Here is a 19,102-nt window from a genome sequence, read left to right on the forward strand (position 1 = left end):
GCAGACGTGGAACAATCAATGAGTGCCCACCCACAGCCAAACTGGGATTGGTTGAGAAGTGGGCATGTGACTCAAAGCCGTCCAATCGGAGTGAATCCCAGGAAATCGGGGCTTGCAGCCCTTCTCTGTTGGTCTGATTGATGCCCAGTGTACTTATAGGTTGCTCTAACCATTGTCCACCGCGCGGGAAGCTGGTCTGAAAAGAAGTTTACACCAGGTGGGAGGAGCCAAGGCATCTGCCGCGTGCTGGAGCCAGTGACTGACATCACAGACAATTACATTGTTGCCACTTAGTGTTTAGTCCCCTGGGAAGTGTGCTCCCTAACTGGAAGCATCCTGGCCCCCGCACTACCTGATTTATTCTCAACACACGCTGAAAGGATCTTCAAGGAACCCTGTCAGGATTTAATGAAGATCTCATTTTAACAGTTACCCTTGTGGGGGGCTGGAGCGATAGTCCAGCGGGTAGGACGCTTTTCTTGCACACGGTCCACCCGGGTTCAGTTCTTGGCATCCCATATGGTCCCCTGACACCTCCAGGAATAATGCCTGAGGGCCTGGAGCGATAGCACAGCGGGTAGGGCGTTTGCCTTGCACGCGGCCGACCTGGGTTCGATTCCCAGCTTCCCATATGGGTCCCCTGAGCACCGCCAGGGGTAATTCCTGAGTGCAGAGCCAGGAGTAACCCCTGTGCATCGCCTGGTGTGATAAAAAAAAAAAAGCAGGAATAATGCCTGAGCTCAGAGCCAGTTGTAAGCCCTGAGCATCACCAGGTGGCTCTCAAAAACAATTAAAAAATTACACAATAAGTAAGAGTGACACTTGTTCATTCTGAATCAGGTTCTCTGTGTATCTTGTTGACCATTAGTTATTTTCTGCTTAAAAAGTAAAGCCCCACGGGGCTGGAGCGATAGCACAGCGGGGAGGGCGTTTGCCTTGCACGTGGCCAACCAGAGTTCAATTCCCAGCATACCATAGGGTCCCCTGAGCACTGCCAGGAGTAATTCCTGAGTGCATGAGCCAGGAGTAACCCCTGTGCATTGCTGGGTGTGATGTAATAATAATAATAATAATAATAATAATAATAATAAAGCCCCAGGGGCTGTAGTGATAGCACAGGGGGGAGGACATTTGCCTTGCACGCAGCTGACCCAGGTTCAATCCCCGGCATCCCATATGGTCCCCCAGCACCACCAGATGATTCCCGAGTACAGAGCCAGGAGGAACCCCTGAGCATCGCTGGGTATGACCCCAAAGGTCAATGCACAAATAAATACATAATAAAAGTAAAGCACCAGAGCAAACCTTTATTCCCAGAGCGGAGCTCTTTGTAGGTGCTCTGACTCTGGCAGCATTCCCAAGGTCCCATTTCCTGCATGTGATTCCCTAAGGAAATCATCTCTACGTGAAAAATAAAATCTATTAGACACTGCCACGCAGCGCACAAGAGGACAAGCCACACAGCGTTTTCCCTTCATTTTGAACCCAGGTGTTTGATGCCGAGGACTTGCTTTCCACCCTGCCCCTGAGCAATTTGGGCTGGCTTGAAAACCCCCCGCGGCCAGCAGCCTCCACCTGTTCATCATGATTTCTCTGCCGTGTAGCTCTCTGTGGCTCGGGCAGCCCCGCGGTGTTATCTGATAAAGGAGCCTGTCAAGATTCAGCCTGGCGCTTTCCGCAAGCACAAGCCCCATCATTATCTTTACAGAGGATTTAGAACCTTCTGGGCAATTGTCTGGCTGCCTTTCCTGTGTACTTGTGAAGAGAACAGCGACCTAAAATGATTGCTTCTGTAGCTTTGGTCAGGGACGAGAATGATTCATCTTGTATTTAGACAGCGTTACTTTGTGTCTGTTCTGGGGAAACTAGAAAGCTTGATTCTTGGGAAAGTAACAGGAAAAGCATTTATTTATGGCTTCAGATGAGTTTGACTTTTCATTTTGCTTTTTATTTAGTTTTGGGACCACACCCAGAGGTGTTTAGGGTTTACTCCTGGCTTTGCACTCAGGGATTACTTCTGACAGTGTGGTGGAATTACTCAGGGGACCATAGGGGATGCTGGGGATCAAACCCAGTCAGCCGCCCACAAGACAAACATCCTCCCCACTAATCTTTCTAGCCCTGTTCCAGCTATTTAACTTCTAGTTGCCATTCTTTCTCTTTTTCTGTTTGACAATAACTCACCCAAAAAAAAATCCATAATATGTTCCATTACCTTATCAATGATGTAGATTCTCAACAAAAGAATCCCAAATATGGGGCTGGAGCAATAGTACAGCAGGTAGGGCATTTGCCTTTCACGCGGTCGACCCAGGTTCGATCCCCGGCATTTCATATGGTCCTCCAGTACCGCCAGGAGTAATTCCTGAGTGCAGAGCCAGGAGTAACCTCTGAGCATCGCTGGGTGTGACCCCAAAAAAGAAAAAAAAAGAATCCCAAATACATTGGAATGGGGAGTATGCGTGTGGGGGTAGTTTGTGTCAGGGACCAAAGTCAGGGTCTCACATATGCAAGACTAGAGCCACATCCGGGCCCTCAATGCATTTTTCAAAATATACATATATATAATGCTGTTGGACTTTGGGGGTTATTAAAATACAAGGATTTATTTACTGTCCAGAGCTGGATCTTTATTATAAATATCCAGAGCTGGATATTTATTTACTATCCAGTACGCGGCACCACTGAGCATTCACCGAGCTCGGGACATGCGTCCTTGGAGGTGGGAAAGGTGGAAGGATGAAGGTCCCAAGGGGTGCAGCCGGCCTAAGGCAGGGGACTCGACAGAGACAGCCCCATGCAAGCTCCGGGCGGAACCGCCTCTATGCGTACGTCCGCGCCCCGACTCGCCACCGCCCCCCTCTGGCGGCATTGGGAACTGCAGTCGGCGGAGGCCCCGCTCCGCTCGCCCCACCCCTACCCCACAGCGCCACTGCAGGAACCCCGGGGAGGTGGGGAAGGGGGGTGGGGAGCGCGGGGGGCAGGCAGAGGCGATGAGGGAGCCTTCGGGGATGCAGGAACGCTACATACTCCCTGTTAATCTATAAAATACCCAATCGCTGCTCAGTCCAGCTCGGCGGATGCCACCGTTGGAAGAAGGGGATGATGCACAGAAAGGATCTTTGTCAGGAGTGGGAGGCGGCGGCGCGAGCCCGCGTGGGAGCCGCCACCCAGCCCAGCACACGCGGGGAACCCAGGAAAGGGAGGATTTGTCTCTTGACGAACGGGGTGTCGGGAAGAAGAAAAGACCTGAATTTTTTCTTAGCATCCCTGGGAAACTGGCCGGGGCAGGCATACAGAGCAATTTGCATATTTTCCAGGTGATTTCTCATATACTCTTTAAAAAAAAAAAAGGTTTATTTTGTTTAGGGGCCACACCCAGCGGTGCTGAAGGCCTCAGGCTTTGGGCTCAGCCATCACTCCTGGTGGGGCTCCGGGGACCATACCAGGGATCCAGCCCCCGTAGTCGCTATACTATTGTTCTGGCCTTTTCCCTTTTTTTTTTTTTTTTTTGCTTTTTGGGTCACACCCGGCGACGATCAGGGGTTATTCCTGGCTCTGCACTCAGGAATTACTCCTGGCAGTGCTTGGGGACCCTATAGGATGCTGGGGATTGAACCCAGGTTGGCCACCTGCAGGGCAAACGCCCTCCCTGCTGTACTATCACTCTGGCCCCAAAGCCAAATTGTTTTTGCTTGTTACTTGACTGTCCTCTCCATTCCAGGCTTTTTTTTTTTCAAAATCTTTTTTAAATTGCATGCAGATTTGTTGTCTTGTTCTTGTCTGACATCTCCCTGGGCTTCATTTCTAGTAGGGCTGTTGCGGGGTTGCAGATGCAGAGACTCGGAGAACCAGAGATATTCCGAGAGGGTTATTAGCCGGCAGCTGCACAGGGACCCGGACCCCAGTCACGCAGCCTCCTCCATGGCGCCTTCTCCCATCTTTGAAGGGCGCGGCACATCTTTCTAAGAGGATGTGCACTGGGGTTTGTTTAAATCAAAAATAGCGCCAGAAGACAAGATGGTCACCCTGGTGCTTAGCTATTCCAGAACCTTCTAAACGTCAGGTCCACTTACTGCGCGGTCACACGAGTTCTTCCTCGTTTCTCTTTCCCAACACCAATCCCTCTTAGGGTGGGAATGGGGAAGAGGATCCTTCTGTGGGGCGGGGGGTGGGGGGGACGCAGGAAACTTTCCTGTAGAACTTTTCTCCCTGGGATCCCAACTCTCATTTCTGATGTTCAGATTTGGGCTCGTTTTGTCTTGCCCAGTCATCATCCTTGGCTTTCTTCCAGGAATTTGTCAACCCACTTGTCTCCGTTTTCATGAGGGGTGTGACTGCCCAATGGGACTACTTCCTCATAACAAGGATAACTGGAGCAATGGGACACCACCACCGAGCAACTCCGCGACCAGGAGACCGTGCAGAGTTAAGGGTGGAGTTTGTTTTGGGGAGCGCTCAGCGGTAAAGCGCTCGCTCTGCAGGCTTGAGTCCCCGGGCTGACGGCCAGCACCGCAAAGGGAGAGGGCGGAGCAATACTAGAGCGGGTAGGGCGCGGCTGACCTGCGTTTGAACCTCATACGGTCCCCTAAGCACAGAGCAAGCCCTAAGCACCTCCAGGTGTGGCCCAAAAACAGCAAGGAAAAAAAAAATAACAAAAGAAAGAAAAGAAGAAAGGAAATACAGAAGGTCGGTGAGAGAAAAAGGGAGGAGAATGAAGAGGAAAGGAGGGATGGAGGAAGGAGAGAGAAGGGAGGAGGGAGAAGGAAGGAGGGAGAAGGAAGGAGGGAGGGAGAAACGGGCTTCCTCATCACGTGTATTTGCTTTGGAACGTCTATGGCTGTTACAGGTGATCGGCTGACTGTTTTGTGTACTGATGGAAAAGATCCTGGCAGATCAAAGTTGTCTTGCACTGACACTGTAATCATACCAGCTGATTAGATGATGATTAAAATGCAGCAGCTTACTCCATGCAAAGGTGGGACAATGGAATGCCCCCAATATTGCCTGGCTGTGATGGCATGAAAACGATAAGCGTGGGGGTGGGGTGGGGGCGGGGGCGGGGTCCCCACAGCACCTCTGAAAAGCAGTCTGGATTTGGGCATGGAACTGGGCCGGCCCTGAGTCACCTTCTGGACTCCACCGCTGGGTTTCTGGCGCCTTCTTTAGGGAGGGTCCCTCCTCCCAGCGAGAGCAGAGGGGAAACACAGAGGTCAGGGGGAGGAAAGACTTTGGGGGGAGGGCGCCCAGATTCCAGATCGGCCACCGAGGAGCCCCGGAAGAGGACGCTGCCTCGCCGCGGAGGGTGAATCCTGTGCCGTGCCCTCCTGTTGGCACCCCTGCAGTCTGGAGCCCTGGGCCCCCTTTGAGTTCCCAGCGGCGTCAAAGCCAGATCCAGAGAGCGGATGCCGCGCCAGGGTACCCGGAAGTTGGCCCCGCCCCTTACTGGCGCGCACGCGCAGACCCATCCGTGAAGGCGTCTGCCCGGAGTTGGGCGGAGCCGGGGCTCACCTGCTGGCCGCGTTTCGGCGGCCCCGCAGGGAAGGTTTGAATCCCACCTGGACCGCACATCGGCGGGAGTGGCGCGAGGTGCGCCGTGGGGACCACATCCAGGAGCGTGAGGGGAGGTGGTTAATCCGGGGAAGCTGATGGAAACACAACCCAGCTACGCAGGGCCCGCCCCTCCCCCCACTTTCCGTAAAACGGGTGCACGGAGTGGGGGTCCCTTTACCAAGTGGGGTACCGAGATAGTACAGCGGCTAGTACGCAGGGAGGGTTGAGGGGTGCAGCTCTGGAGTGGTTTCGAGTATGAGATGTCACACGGCTTCTCCAGAAATTGTAAGGTTTTAAATGAGGTGATACAGCTGGAATTAAATTTGTAACTGGGTGGTGATTGGGGGATCCGGAGGCATCTCTGCAGCTTGTTGATCTCTTTTGAGATTTATTTATGAGTCTCTGGATCGTGGCCGGTTAATGAGCATATATAGCGCCAGAGGCAGTTAATGGGCAGGACTCTCAGGCTCCTGGATGAACAGGGAGATGGGGGGAGGTCACCCAACCCTGACTCCATGAGAGCCTGGAGATTCCAGTCACAAAACCCTAATTCCTGAGCTTTTCTCTTTTTTTGGGGGGGGGGTTACACCTGGCAATGCACAGGAGTTACTCCTGGCTCATGCACTCGGGAATTACTCCTGGCGGTGCTTGGGGGACCACATGGGATGCTGGGAATCGAACCCAGGTTGGCCGTGTACAAGGCAAACACCCTCCCCGCTGTGCTATTGCTCCAGCCCCCTCATTCCTGAGCTTTTCAACAGATTCATTCATGGACGCAGCTCACCTGAGGCTGTGCAGAACGGCTGTGAGCAGGGCGGTGATTGGCACCGTCCGTCCTTGTATTGAGCTCTAGCTTTCTTGGGTGGAGCCCCACCAAAGAGGCCAAACCCAGGGGGGGGCAGGGGGAGCAGCACCCCAAGGTCACCCCAAAGCCAGTGGCACAGTGGGCATTGGGAGAAAGATCCAGAAGGCTGGAGCAACATGCATTGGCCCTGGGCTGGCACAGACTTGCTTCCAATGTGCCAGCCCCTCAGAAGCACAAGCCTCCCTCAACCCTCTGCGCCCAGGCACTGAGTGTGTATGTGTGTACATGTGTCTGTGTGCCTGTGTGTGTGCGCGTACATGTGTGTGTTGAGTGTGTATGTGTGTGCATGTGTGTGCACCTGTGTGAGTGTGTGTGAGCATGTGTATGTGTGTGAGTGTGTGTCCATGTGTGTGAGTGTGTGTTGAGTGTGTATGTGTGTGCATGTGTGTGTGCGCGCTTGTGTGTGTGAGTATATGTGTGAGCATGTGTGTGAGTGTGAGTGTGTGTGCGTGTGTGTATGTGTGTGCATGTGTTTGTGACTATGTGCCTGTGTGTGAGTATGTGTGTGCGTGTGTGAGTGTACCTGTGTGTGTATGTGTATGTGTGTGAGTGTGTTGATTGTGTATGTGTATGTGTGTGTGTTGATTGTGTATGTGTGTGCATGTGTGTGTGTGCGTGTGTGCGTGTGAGTGTGTGTGTGTCAGGAAGCACAGTCCTGACTGCAGTCGCTGGTCACTCTCCCTTTCTGGCCTTGCTTACTTATCTCTTGCAAACCACTCTCACTTTCAACCAACTTGTCAAGTGGGTGCAGACTTTGCTCACGAAACTCACACAGGGCAAGGGTGTGGCGGGAGATGGTGCTGGGGTTCAGGGTCACACTTGGCTGGCAGCTGTCCCAGGCACCACCTGGTGCCTTAAGAATCAGCTCCGCCACAGAGTGTGGGTCCGGGGACCCCAGAAGTGCAGGGTCTGTGCTGCGTGGTACCCTCAGGGCCTGTGCTGAGCCCTGGCCTGAGTCCTGGGAGGGCCCCGGGACCCCTGAGCAGCACCTAGACCTGCCCTCCTGGCCCCCAACAAAGCAAACCAAAGCAGAGGGGTGAGAGCCAGGGCTCAAGGGGCTGAGGGCACCCTTGGCCGTGGGGAAACCCGAGCCGACCCACACCACGTGGCCCCCACCCCCTCCTGGTGTGAGGAGCCGCTTAGCCGGAGAACTGCCATGGCAGGTTTTGCGGCCTCTGAGTGACTTAGGCCTCTTCCAGGAATAAGAAAAGCAGAAAAACCAGAAGGTCGTCAAAGATTAGGACCCCGGAATGAGACTAGGTCCCCGGAATGTAACTGTCAGGATATGGACTAGAAGATACAGGCCAAAAATTAGGTACTCTATAGGGCTGGAGCGATAGCACAGCGGTAGGGCGTTTGCCTTGCACGCGGGCCAACCCGAGTTCAATTCCCAACCCAGGTTCGATTCCTCTGCCCCTCTCAGAGATCCCGGCAAGCTGCTGAGAGTATCTCGCCGCACAGCAGAGCCTGGCAAGCTCCCCGTGGCGTATTCGATATGCCCAAAACAATAACAAGTCTCACAATGGAGACGTTACTGGTGCCCGCTCGAGCAAACTGATGAGCAACGAGATGACAGTGACAGTGACAGGTAATAGAAAACTGCTGACATACAAACGAATCTCGGACCCGAGCAACTTGCTACAGAGATGTTCCTGGACTTCTCAATAGGCCACTTTCGCTGGACCACTCCAGAAGGGGGCAGGTGCTGTCCCTCCGCCTGCCCTCTAGGAATCCTGGCGGCCGACATCTTCTAGAACTCATCGAAAAGCTCCAGGGACGGGTGGCAGTGGGGGCAGACGCCAGGCCTCACAGGACAGAGGTGGAGTCGGTTTTTCTCCTCCCCCCCTCCACCCCCGCCCTGATGGGACTCTGAGATGACACCCACATCTGGCCACCATCTACTTAAGCTCCCACACTGCCGTGATCCAGAGACACACGAACCAATCTCTGGCCCGAGCAACTTGCTGCAGAGATGGAGCCAGACCCTAATTGTTAAAATTTAGAATTCCCAGAGCATGTGGCCTCCTGGCAACATTATATTGTATCCATTACAAGCAATACAAAACACATCCTCTAGGGCTGGAGCAGTAGCACAGCGGGGGAAGGCGTTTGCACGCAGCTGGGCCTGGGTTCAATCTCCAGCATCCCATAGGATCCCCTGAGCACCACCAGGAGTGATTCCTGAGTGCAGAGGCAGGAGGAACCCCTGAGCATCGCTGGGTGTGACCCAAAGAGCAAACAAACAAACAAAAAAACCCCGTATTGTCTAGCATCGCCTTTTCGGCAGGTATGAGTAGTGGTGGGACTGGGCTCAAATATCGAAGGTCATCAAAGCATAGAAAGAGAGAAGAGAGAATTGTGCAAATTGTCTGCCACACAGGCAGGGGGAGGTGTGGAACGGGGTGGGCTGGGGGGAATATTGGAGATTTCGGTGGTGGAAAATGTGCACTGGTGAAGGGATGGGTGTTCGATGATTATATGATTGAAGCTCAAACGTGAAAGGTCTGTTACTGTACCTCACGGTGAATCAATAAAAAGGGGGAGAAAAAAAGAAAATTGCTGAGTAATACCTACTTGCTAAATGAAAGTCTAAGAACTGGCTGAATCTAGTGCTCGTAGAAAGTATAAGAACTTTTGGGGCCGGAGCAATAGCACAGCGGGTAGGGCATTTGCCTTGCACGCGGCCGACCCAGGTTCGATCCCCGGCATCCCATATGGTCCCCCAAGCACTGCCAGGAGTAATTCCTGAGTGCAAAGCCAGGAGTACCCCTGAGCATCGCTGGGTGTGACCCTCCCCCCAAAAAAATAAAAAAAAATTAAAAAAAAGAAAGTATAAGAACTTGCTGAATCTAGGGCTCCTCGTTGAAACCCGCTACTTCGGGCAGATACTTGGACCCCAGCTAGCTGGAACAATTTTACAAACCTCGCTATGTGATTTGCATTATCAGCTCTGTTCTCTGTCCTTGAGGGGTGGTCGACTCCGGACCCTAACACCGGGAGCAGTTCCTGAGCCCCCAAACCAGGAGTAGTGCCTCCAGACAAAAACAAATGAAAACATATAAAAATACAAATAAAACCCCACATGGCTGACAGTGCTGGCTGGCTCTGATCTCTGGGGATCATCTTTCATGGTTTGAGGGTGTCAGCTTTTTTCTTGATTTTTTCTCAGAGGAGAACTCGGAGGCCTGAGAATGCCAAGTTCTATTCCTTCTTTTATTCTCTCCTTTTTGGGTTACATACGGCGATGTTCAGGGGTTCCTTCTGGCTCTGCACTCAGGAATCACTCCTGGCGGTGCTCAGGGGACCCTATGGGATGCTGGGGATCGAACCCGGGCCGGCCGAGTGCAAGGCAAACGCCCTCCCCGCTGTGTTTTCACTCAGTGCCTCTTTCTTTCTTACCCCCTGAAAAGGTAAACCAGTGCAGGGGCCCTGAGGGCGAGGGCTGGGGGCACTGGAGGGGAGCCCCCAACAGGAACATTCAAATTTCCAGAAAAGGGCTGGAAAGAGTACAGTGGGGAGGGCATTTGCCTTGCACACGACTGACCAGATTTGATCCCCAGCATCCCATAGGGTCCTTGAGCACCACCAGGAGTGACCCAGTAGCAATCCCTGAGCATCGCAGGGTGTGGCCCAAAACAGAAAGCAAAAACACCCCCAAAAGTCCAGAATATTCTCCCTGGCTGCCACCTTCCCTCCCAGCCCCTCCTCCCAGCATCCTCCTGGGGCCTCCCTGACCCTGCCCCCCGTCCTGGGGTGCTGGGGGCATCAGCTCCTCCCCACTGGGGTGCCAGTCCCCACGGATCAGTCCTGTGACCCCCGCCCTACCTTCCCCTGCTGCCCCTCACCCGTTTCCCTCCAACAACGTCTCCGGCGAAACCGCCCAGCCCACACTGTCACTCAGAGTGTGGGGTCGGGAGAGGTATATGGGGGGACCAAGAGACTCTAGGACGCCCCCGCCAGCTGGGCACAGGGGACCCCAATCCTGGGCACCTCTCCAGGGCAAGCAACTGGATTCGCCACATGTGCGGATGGGGCCCTTCCCTTTCCAGAACCTTCTGCCTCTCCGGCCCTTCTGCCTCCCCTGTGTTCTCCTTTCTCTTGCTGGAGGACGGGTGGTGTGTGTGTGTGTGGGGGGGCAGTATTGTCCTGTCACCTAAATGGCCCTGCCAGGCCCCTGGTTCAAGAGCCTTTCGACTAGGGCAGCCAGAGGGGACCAACGTTTTGATTTTCTCTGTTGGGTCAGAATAATTTTTTTTTTTTTTTTTTTTGCTTTTTGGGTCACACCTGGCGATGCACAGGGGTTACTCCTGGCTCATGCACTCAGGAATCACTCCTGGCGGTGCTCAGGGGACCATATGGGATGCTGGGAATCAAACCCGGGTCGACTGAGTGCAAGGCAAACGCCCTATCTGCCGTGCTATCGCTCCAGCCCCTGGGTCAGAATAATTTTAACATGAGCATCCTTCTGCCGGGGCAGAATCTCCTCCGGCTGGGCCCGAATGAGGCAACAGAACGGGTTCCGACAAGAGAGAAGCTTTATTCCAGTTCCTGGGCCCGGTGCCAGGACACTCGCATGCAGATGCCGGGGAGGGTGGCCACCAGAGGCCTGCAGGTCCGGAAGAAGTTGCGACTCGGCTGCCCCTTCAAGTCTCTGACGTCTTCAGGGACCCGAGGGTCGCGCTGAGCCTTCCTGAGTCTAGAGGAGGGGAGCCAGCCGGCAGCAGGGGAAGGAGGGGGAGCCCGTGAGGAGAGGGACAGGCCTCCGGGACTCCAGAGGAGGGAGGAGGGGAGCGGGTACCCCAGGAGGTAGCGGGCTCTGATTGGGGGAGAAAGGGGAGGGGCCAGAGGGTGTGGAGCGGAGGGGAGGCAGGGGGACCCCACCTGCAAAATGTCCTCCAGCTCCTTGGCGAGATCTGCGCTGGTGTCCTCCAGGTAGGGGGGCGGGTCAAAGGGCTGCCCCTCACTATGCACGAAGGTGGCCCAGCAATGCTCGAAGTCTGCGGGCCAGCGGGGGGTGGGCGAGGGCAGGGGTCACAGGTGCTGATGCCTGAATCCGGAAGCCTCTCTCTGCATCCCCCCCAGACTGAGCCCCTCTCGCTGGGCTCCCCTGGGACCCTCCCGCGGGGCAGTAGGGGCCCCGTTTCTTCTAGTGGACTCAGTGGCCGCAGGGGACTCCTATTCCCTCTGCAGACAAAGGACCGGGCGCCGTCCCCGTGTCCCCCACGTGTACCTGCCCTGGTCATGATGGAGACGCGGGCCCCAGCGTCCCGCAGGGCGCGCAGCCCCTCCTGGTACTCGAACCGGGAATAGATGCGGGCGGGCTTGGAATAGATGCGGGCGGCCCGGATGCTCAGCTCCACGCGGCGGTGCTGGCGCAGGAACTGCACCAGCTCCCAGGCGCACTCGCCACAGGGGCTCCAAGAGATGTAGCAGGTGACGCTGCAGGGCAGCTCGGGGGTCAGGCTCCAATCCTCAACCATCCTGCGCAGGAGCAGCACCTCTGCGTGGGCGGGGCAGTCCGTGTTGAGGCCCTGGCGCAGGCGCAGACCGTGAGCAGGGCGCGAGGGGCGGCAGGGCCGACAGTGGAGGGGCGAGGAGGGGCGGCCTCAGCACGGGGAGGGAGACGGCGGCGGGAGGTGGGGGAATTGGGTGCCAGGAGCTCCCACAGGAACAGAGGGCTGCGTGTCCCTGGGCTGGCACTGAGAACCTGGATTCTAAGGGACAATCCCCCCTCCACCCCCCCACACACTGGATACAAGGTGGGGGGATCAAGTGACATTGGGGGGCCCAGGGCCCTCCCAGGTCTCTCAGCACTGGCCCCGGGGCTCTGTATCAGGCCCCAGGGTGCTGCTGGGGTCTCCAGGCCACCCCAGCCAGCCGGGGCCAGGGAGGGAACCACCAAACTGTCCCCTAGACCCTGGTTTCATTCTGTCTCTCCCGATATGAGGAGGATGCTGAGTTGGTGTCCAGGAGGGGCTCCGTGCTGAGTGCTCAGGGTCATGGGGCCACGGGGGTCACCCTGGGCCACCGCATGGAGACCGTATGCAGGAGGCGAGGGGGGTGGGTCCAGCGTGGGACCTTCTAGGCAGGGGTTCGGACCCAGCTGGGTCTCCTGCGTCTTGCTCTCTTCCATTTAGGGGGAAGGGAGGGACCGGTGGTCCTGTGGGTGGGGGTCCTACCCGGTTCAGCAGGAAGCCCCTCCTCTGGTTCCCCGCGCCCTGCACGTCATAGCACAGCAGCGTCGCCCCGATGTAGTTGCTGCGGCTGTTGTCGAAGTGCTGCATGAAGGTGTCTATTTCCATCCGGGTCCTGCGGGCCGGGAGAAACCGCGGGCCTCGTCCTCGGGGGCGGACCCGCACCGCCAGGCTCTGGACACCCAGGAACTGCCCCCGGGCTGCGGGCCCGCCAGTCTCCGCGTCATTCTGGGAGTCCTGGGCCGCAGCAGGCAGCCTCCGGGGAGCCAGGCTCAGCCTCTGGACCCAGCTTCGCGGGCGGGGCACGACTCACCTCTGCCTGCCACACAGCCACCCCGTTATGTGGGCCCCCCCAGGGGTAAGGACCCCCTGAAGGCCTCTCTCTCTCCTCAGGGTCCACCTGGCCCAGGCCCTCCTCCCCCACCCCCCCCCCGGAGCGAGCCGAAGGCATAGGGCTCCTCGTCTCCCTCCCCAGCTCTGGACACGCCACCCCCGAGCGGACACGACCCAGAGCAAGAGAGGGTGGTCAGGGGGCCCTCATGGAGGGTGTCGGGGGTCCTGCCCGGATCTGGGGTGCAGCTCACAGGACACTGGCATTCGCGAGGGGTCAGGCAACACCAGCAGGAACCGCAGGAGAGAGGGGGAGGCAGCAGGAGCCCCGTCTGGCAGGAATGGGGGTACAGCCGAGGGGTGCAGAGGGGTACCTGTCACTGGGATCCGCCGCCATGCTGGGGGGGGGGCTCAGCCTGTGTCTGGGGCACTCGGCCGGGCCCCCGGGCCTTATATGCTGCCCAGCCCTTGGGCTGAGGAATACACGTCAGCTCACCCCTGGAGGCGGGCCAACGTGCCACCCAGGGTCATTGGAATCAGCCCTTTCTGGGCTTGGCGCCACACCCGTAGTACGGGCACACTTTCTCCATCTGTTTCCGGTGGCTTGGGCCCTCCCTGGGCACATCGAAACTGACTGTGGGAAGGGTGGCAAGCGACAGGTGGCACAGATCATCAAGTGACCAGTGACAGATGTCACCCAAGGGTGCCGGCACCCAGGGGTTAGGAGTGGGTGGATCTGTGCTCCCGTGTTGTACAGTGACAAGTGTGGGACGGGTCCCCGGAGCCTGGTGTCGTGGGTCTGGCGGCGCGGGTGTGGGGGTGTCGCAGTAGTGTCTGTTCGTCTCTGTTCCTCACCTCCCCCTGGGAGGGGGTCGCGGGTGCTGGGGTGTCCCCATCACAGCCCTGCAGTCTCCCCCATTTCTCCTCCTTTCTGGCTCCTGACGGGAGCAAGTGGGGTCCGGGGGAGGCCAGGGTACAGGGCAGAGGGCCAGGGAGGAGGCCTCACCCCAGAATGTCCTGCAGCCTCACGAACAGGAGCCCGTGATTCCTGACGAGACCCCACCAGGGTTCAAAGGCCGCTCCCGCTGGCCGCACAAAGAGTTCCCACGACCAGCGAAAGTCTGCGAGCGAGCAGGAGAGGAGACGGCGGTGCTGAGCGGGGTGCGGGGCTCAGGCTGCGTGGCCCCCCTCCCCCAAGCCCGCTCTCACCTTGCAGGGACATGACGTCCACCAGGACCCCCTGCTGGTGCAGCTGGCGGAGGCCCTCGCGGTTGGCCGGGTCCCAGGGGGCCAGGAGGCGGGCGGCCAGAACACGCAGCCTCACGTTGGGGTGGGCCCTCAGGAACTCGCCCACCCTCTCTGCGCAGCCGGAACAGGGGCTCCAGGAGACAAAGCAGGTGACCAGGAAGTCACCATTGGGGGGCTTCAGGGACCAGAGCCAGTTAAGGAAGCTGAGTTCCGCATGCCAGTTGACCTGGGAGGGAGAGAGGGGCAGAGTCGGGCGCACGGGGGTCGGGACAGCGAGTGGGCAGGCCGGGCAGGGGGAAGAAGGGAACGAACGCAGCAGGGCCCTGGGCGGGCCCTCACTCTGGGGGTGGCTCTGGGGTCCCAAAGGCAGCCGCACCCCTGGGTGCTCATTTGGCAAGTGGGTGGTGCCGGGGTTCCAGCCCTCAGCCTCCCGCACACGTGGCCGGGCTCCTATATCCCTTTTCCTTTTCCAGGGGGTGCTTGTGGGGTGGGGAGGGCTCAGCTGCATTGCCCAACCAGGCCAGGGTCCGAGACGCTGTGCCACCGTGTGGTGGTGGGGACTCAGGCCGGACCCGGCGTGTGTGAGGTATATGCTCTAACCACTGCACTACCTCCTGGGCCTTCTACTTTTTGTGGAGTATGTATGTGGTATGGGGGGGGGGGTCACACCCAGAGATGCTCAGGGCTTACTCCTAGCTCTGCACTCTGGGGTCATCACTCCTGGTGGGCTCAGGGGTCCCTGTGTAGTGCTGGGGATTGAACCCAGGTCACCCGCATGGGAGGCAAGAGCTTGGACCATCTATCTCCCTGGCACCGTTAGACCCCCCAACCCCCCATCTTTCTGTTTTTGTTTTGTTTTGTTTTGTTTTGGGGTCACACCTGGCAATGCACAGGGATTACTCCTGGCTTTGTGCTCAGGGACCCTGTGGGATGCTGGGAATCGAACCTGGGTCGGCCCCGTGCAAGGCAAACACCCTCCCCGCTGTGCTATTGCTCCAGCCCCTCCCCTGGCCCCATCTTTCTTTTTTTTTTTCTGCTTTTTGGGTCACACCTGGCGATGCACAGGGGTTACTCCTGACTCTGCACTCAGGAATTACCCCTGGCGGTGCTCAGGGGACCATATGGGATGCTGGGAATCAAACCCGGGTTGGCCGCATGCAAGGCAAACGCCCTCCCCGCTGTGCTATTGCTCCAGCCCCTCCCCTGCCCCCGTCTTTCTAAACAGGCTCTTTCCCCACAGTCACTAAAGGCCAAGGAATGTGGAGGCGTCAGAGGGGCAGGCTTGGGGAAAGCGGGGGCCAGCTCGGCCCCCTTCTCCGGGGGGTTTCGCATTCCTGGGGGTGCCCATCAGCGCCCCCAGCTGCTGCCTGCTGGCTGCACCTGGCTTTCAAAGACCCGAGTGTCAGAGGAGACCACGGTGCCCAGCTGTAGCCGCTCCACCAGGCCGCACAGCACCCCAAAGTCCCAGCCAGGGGCCAGTGGGAAGTTCCGGAAGCGGAAGAGAAAGTCATTCCTCTCCAGCTGCTCCATGGGGTATCTGCGGGCGAGAGAAGAGAAAACTGAGTGCCCAGAGCACTCCCTGGGGGAGCCGGGCTGGGGTGACGCCCTCCTCAGTGCCCCCATTCTGTGGGTGCCCCTGACCCTGTTTAACAGAGGCCCCGTGGGGCAGAGGGCAGAGCTGGAGTCTCGGAATTGGTGAGGGCCTGGCTGTTTGGGGAGCTCCTGGGCACGGCTCCCTTCCACCCCCAATCTTATTGATGCGTTGACTGACCTATTTATTTGGGGGGGGGCTTTTCAGCATGGCTGGGAAGTTGGAGTCATTACGGGCAGCATGTTATTGAGGGGAGCCACGGCCAGCCCCCCCCCCCGGCACACCCCACCTCTCACCGCCTCATTCTGCCCTGCAGTGGCCCGGTGCCCACAGCAGAAGGGAAGCTGGGCACGAGTGGGGGGTGACAGCCACGTCAGGACCAGCCAGAGTCCTCCGTGAACGGGGGCCCGTCTCCCCATCTCTTCCTCCCTCGGTCCTGCACCCCCTTCCGTCAAATTCCAGGCAGATGGAGCAGGGGCAGGTCCCCAGATGCAGCGGGAGAGGGGGGGTCCCCGCCCACACCCCGCCCGATTGAGGGGCAGGGGATCCGCGGGCAGGGGGGGGTTGGGTGGGGTGGGCAGGAAGGGGCACTCAGCGGCTAAAGGGAGGGTGTCTCCAGAAGGAACCAAGTCCCCGGAGGGAAGCGGGTCCTGCAAGGAGAGGGAGAGAAGCAGCGGCGCCCGGGAGGTGCGGGGTGCGGGGCGCGGGGTGCGGGGTGCGGGGGCCCGGGGCAGGCAGCAGTACCTGCTGGAGCGAGCGGGGTGCGGCCCGGTTCAGGAAAGCCTTGAACAGAGATTGAACTTCCCGCGCGGGCCAAGGCCGCACCCCCTTTCCCGCCGCCTCTTCCCACGGGCCCCGCCCCCTGCACCCAGCCCGGCCCAGCAGACCGGCCCCGAGAAAAAGCGGGGAGCAGAGGGCGCCCCGCGATTGGCTGCAGAGGAGCGGGCGGGCGCCCCGTCCTCCCGGGGCACAGGCGTTTGGGCGCCCTCTGCACACCCCGCCCCGCCCCAGCCCAGGCGAGAGTCTCTGGGGTGACGCAGCCTGTGACCCGCGCCCGGACCGGACAGTTAAGTCCCGCCCTGCCCCGCGCAGACCCAAAGGGACCCAAGCCCCAGGGCTGCCCCCAGCGGCACCCCCCCAGCTGACTCCTGTGACAGGAACCTCCTGGGGCTTCTCGGGAGCCGGGGCCGGACCCGCTGACCCCACCGGCCAAGTCCCCTCTGTTCCCGACCTGCACGCAGACCACCTCAGCCAGACCCCAGGGGCACCCCAGAAAGCTGCGCGGTTCTCATGTTCACACACACGCACACACGGGGCACACACATACACATACACAGGACACACACACACATACACACACATGGGGTGCACACATACATATACACACAGGGCACACACATACACATACACACGGCATACACATACACATGTAGCACACACACATGGGGCACCCACACACACCACACATGTAGCACACACAATACACGGCACACACACATATGTGGCACACATACATCACGAACACATAGCACACACACAGCACGGGCACACACACATACATATCACACACACACACACACACACACACTGAACCCCTCTTGTCTGCACAGTGAGAAAATATGACCCAGAGAAGGTTCCAGCATCCCCAGACCAGGGCCCCCATCTGGAGCCAGGTGGAGACCAGAACGGGTTCCTGCCCTGCTCCCCACTATGGCTGTGTCACCCCATCTCGTGCCAGGCCGGGAGTGAGGCATTCCCCCCAGAGCCGACCTGGGGGCTAGGGTTGGGAACTTGGGGACGGAGGCACTGGGCCGAGGGGCGTTAAGGGGGAAGGTCCCCTGCGAGGAGCAGGGACCAGCCTGCCTGGGGAGACGACGGGGTGTCCGGGGAGAGTGGCCCCCAGGTGGATCTGGGGACACGGGGGGCCTGGGCGGATGGGGGTCCGGGACACGGGGTGCTGTGCTTGCTTGGGGCCAGCCTCAGTGGTCAGGAGGGGGCTTCCTCCTCCACTGTGGATCCCGCCTCAGCCCGGAGCCCCTGCCGAGACCCCTGCATTTCCCTGGAGGGGGCTGGCGTCAGGGCCTGGAAACAGGCAGAGGCACAGACATGCCCCTGGGAAGGGCAGGGGGCCTCGGCGTGGGGCCGAGCGAGACTGTCGGGGGGGAGGGGGGGTCAGGGGAGGTTTCCCTTTGTCCCTCCCCGGGGTACTGGCTGGACCTCTGTCCCAGGCTCAGCTGTGCCTGAGACCCCCCATTTGTCACTCCTGCGGCTCCCTGGGACAGACGTCCTGAGAAGGGACTGCAGATGAGACCCACCCTCCGGGGAAGGCGGGGGGAGTGCCAGCCCAGAGCGACGCCAGGCTGCAGCGCCCTCTGCTGGAGCCAGCCTGGGGCTGCAGGAGGGCCCCCCTCTGGACCCCCTGCAGGGATGAGGCTAGCTCTCTTCCTGAGCTGACTCCCGGAGGGGAGAAGGGGGTTGCAGGTCTGACAAAACTGTGAAATCAATCGGGTGCAAAGACCACAGGTGGGTGGGATGCCAAGGCCCCCTCCTGGTCAGCGCAGGGACCCATTCCCCACCGCAAGAGCCCCTGACCCCGAGATGGCTCTGTCCAGAGAGGTTCCTTGATGATGAAGTCAGAAAGGGGCCATGCTCAGGACGCGTGTCCCAGCCCCTTCTCTCCACCCGGGGTGCCCGCCTGGGGCCGCCTACCTCCAGCACCTGTTATCCCCAGGGCAGTGACCAGGGTCCACAGAGCAGCAGGCAAGGTCTTCCCTGGCTTAATTGCCTCCTTTTTTTTTTTTTTTTCATTTTGGGTCACACCCAGCGATGCTCAGGGGTTACTCCTGGCTCTGAACTCAGGAATTACTCCTGGCGGTGCTCGGGAGACCCTATGGGATGCTGGGAATCGAACCTGGTTTGGCCGCGTGCAAGGCAAACGCCCCACCTGCTGTGCTATCGCTCCAGCCCCATTAATTGCCTCCTTTTGTGTGAACGCTGTTGGCTTTGCAGTCAGTGCGGCCATCCCAGGTTTGGCTTTTTGTTTTGTTTTGTTTTTTGCTTTTTGAGCCACCCCTGGTGACTCCTGATGCTCAGGGGTGACTCCTGGCTCTGCACTCCAGGATTATCCCTGGCAGTGCTCAGGGGACCATCTGGGATGCCGGGGATCCAACCCAGGTGTGCATGGAACCAGGGCACGAGAGCACCAGCCTGCCCGCACCCTCCTGCACCCCCAAGCCCCCAGACAGTGACTCCAGACGGAAGTGTGGGCCCTTCAGTTGCATGGCCCCTCGCTTCTCTCAGCACCCCATCCGTCCACCATGC

General features: G+C 58.7%; 1 protein-coding gene across 1 annotated transcript; it reads right to left on the reverse strand.

The window, feature by feature from the left end:
* Window positions 1–10,942: 10,942 nt before the first annotated feature.
* Window positions 10,943–16,085, reverse strand: LOC101546977 (DNA dC->dU-editing enzyme APOBEC-3G-like). The gene is made up of 8 exons (XM_055143623.1): window positions 16,078–16,085; window positions 15,571–15,727; window positions 14,152–14,416; window positions 13,949–14,063; window positions 12,598–12,901; window positions 11,649–11,949; window positions 11,300–11,415; window positions 10,943–11,114 (listed from the first exon to the last, which is right to left on the reverse strand). The coding sequence occupies exons 1-8, from the start codon at window positions 16,083–16,085 to the stop codon at window positions 11,079–11,081; spliced, it is 1,302 nt and encodes a 433-aa protein (XP_054999598.1). The 3' UTR covers window positions 10,943–11,078.
* Window positions 16,086–19,102: the final 3,017 nt, after the last annotated feature.

This window comes from Sorex araneus, chromosome 6 (assembly GCF_027595985.1).
Source record: "Sorex araneus isolate mSorAra2 chromosome 6, mSorAra2.pri, whole genome shotgun sequence".
Classification (NCBI taxonomy): domain Eukaryota; kingdom Metazoa; phylum Chordata; class Mammalia; order Eulipotyphla; family Soricidae; genus Sorex; species Sorex araneus.

What these genes read in the sequence shown, in the direction of transcription:
- LOC101546977 (XM_055143623.1), bottom strand. An exon ending in GGGGCTTCCTGCTGAACCGG is followed by an intron (nt 11,950 to 12,597) that starts GTAGGACCCCCA and finishes CGCCTGCGCCAG; the next exon opens with GGCCTCAACACGGACTGCCC. An exon ending in CTCCATCATGACCAGGGCAG is followed by an intron (nt 11,416 to 11,648) that starts GTACACGTGGGG and finishes GCTGGCCCGCAG; the next exon opens with ACTTCGAGCATTGCTGGGCC.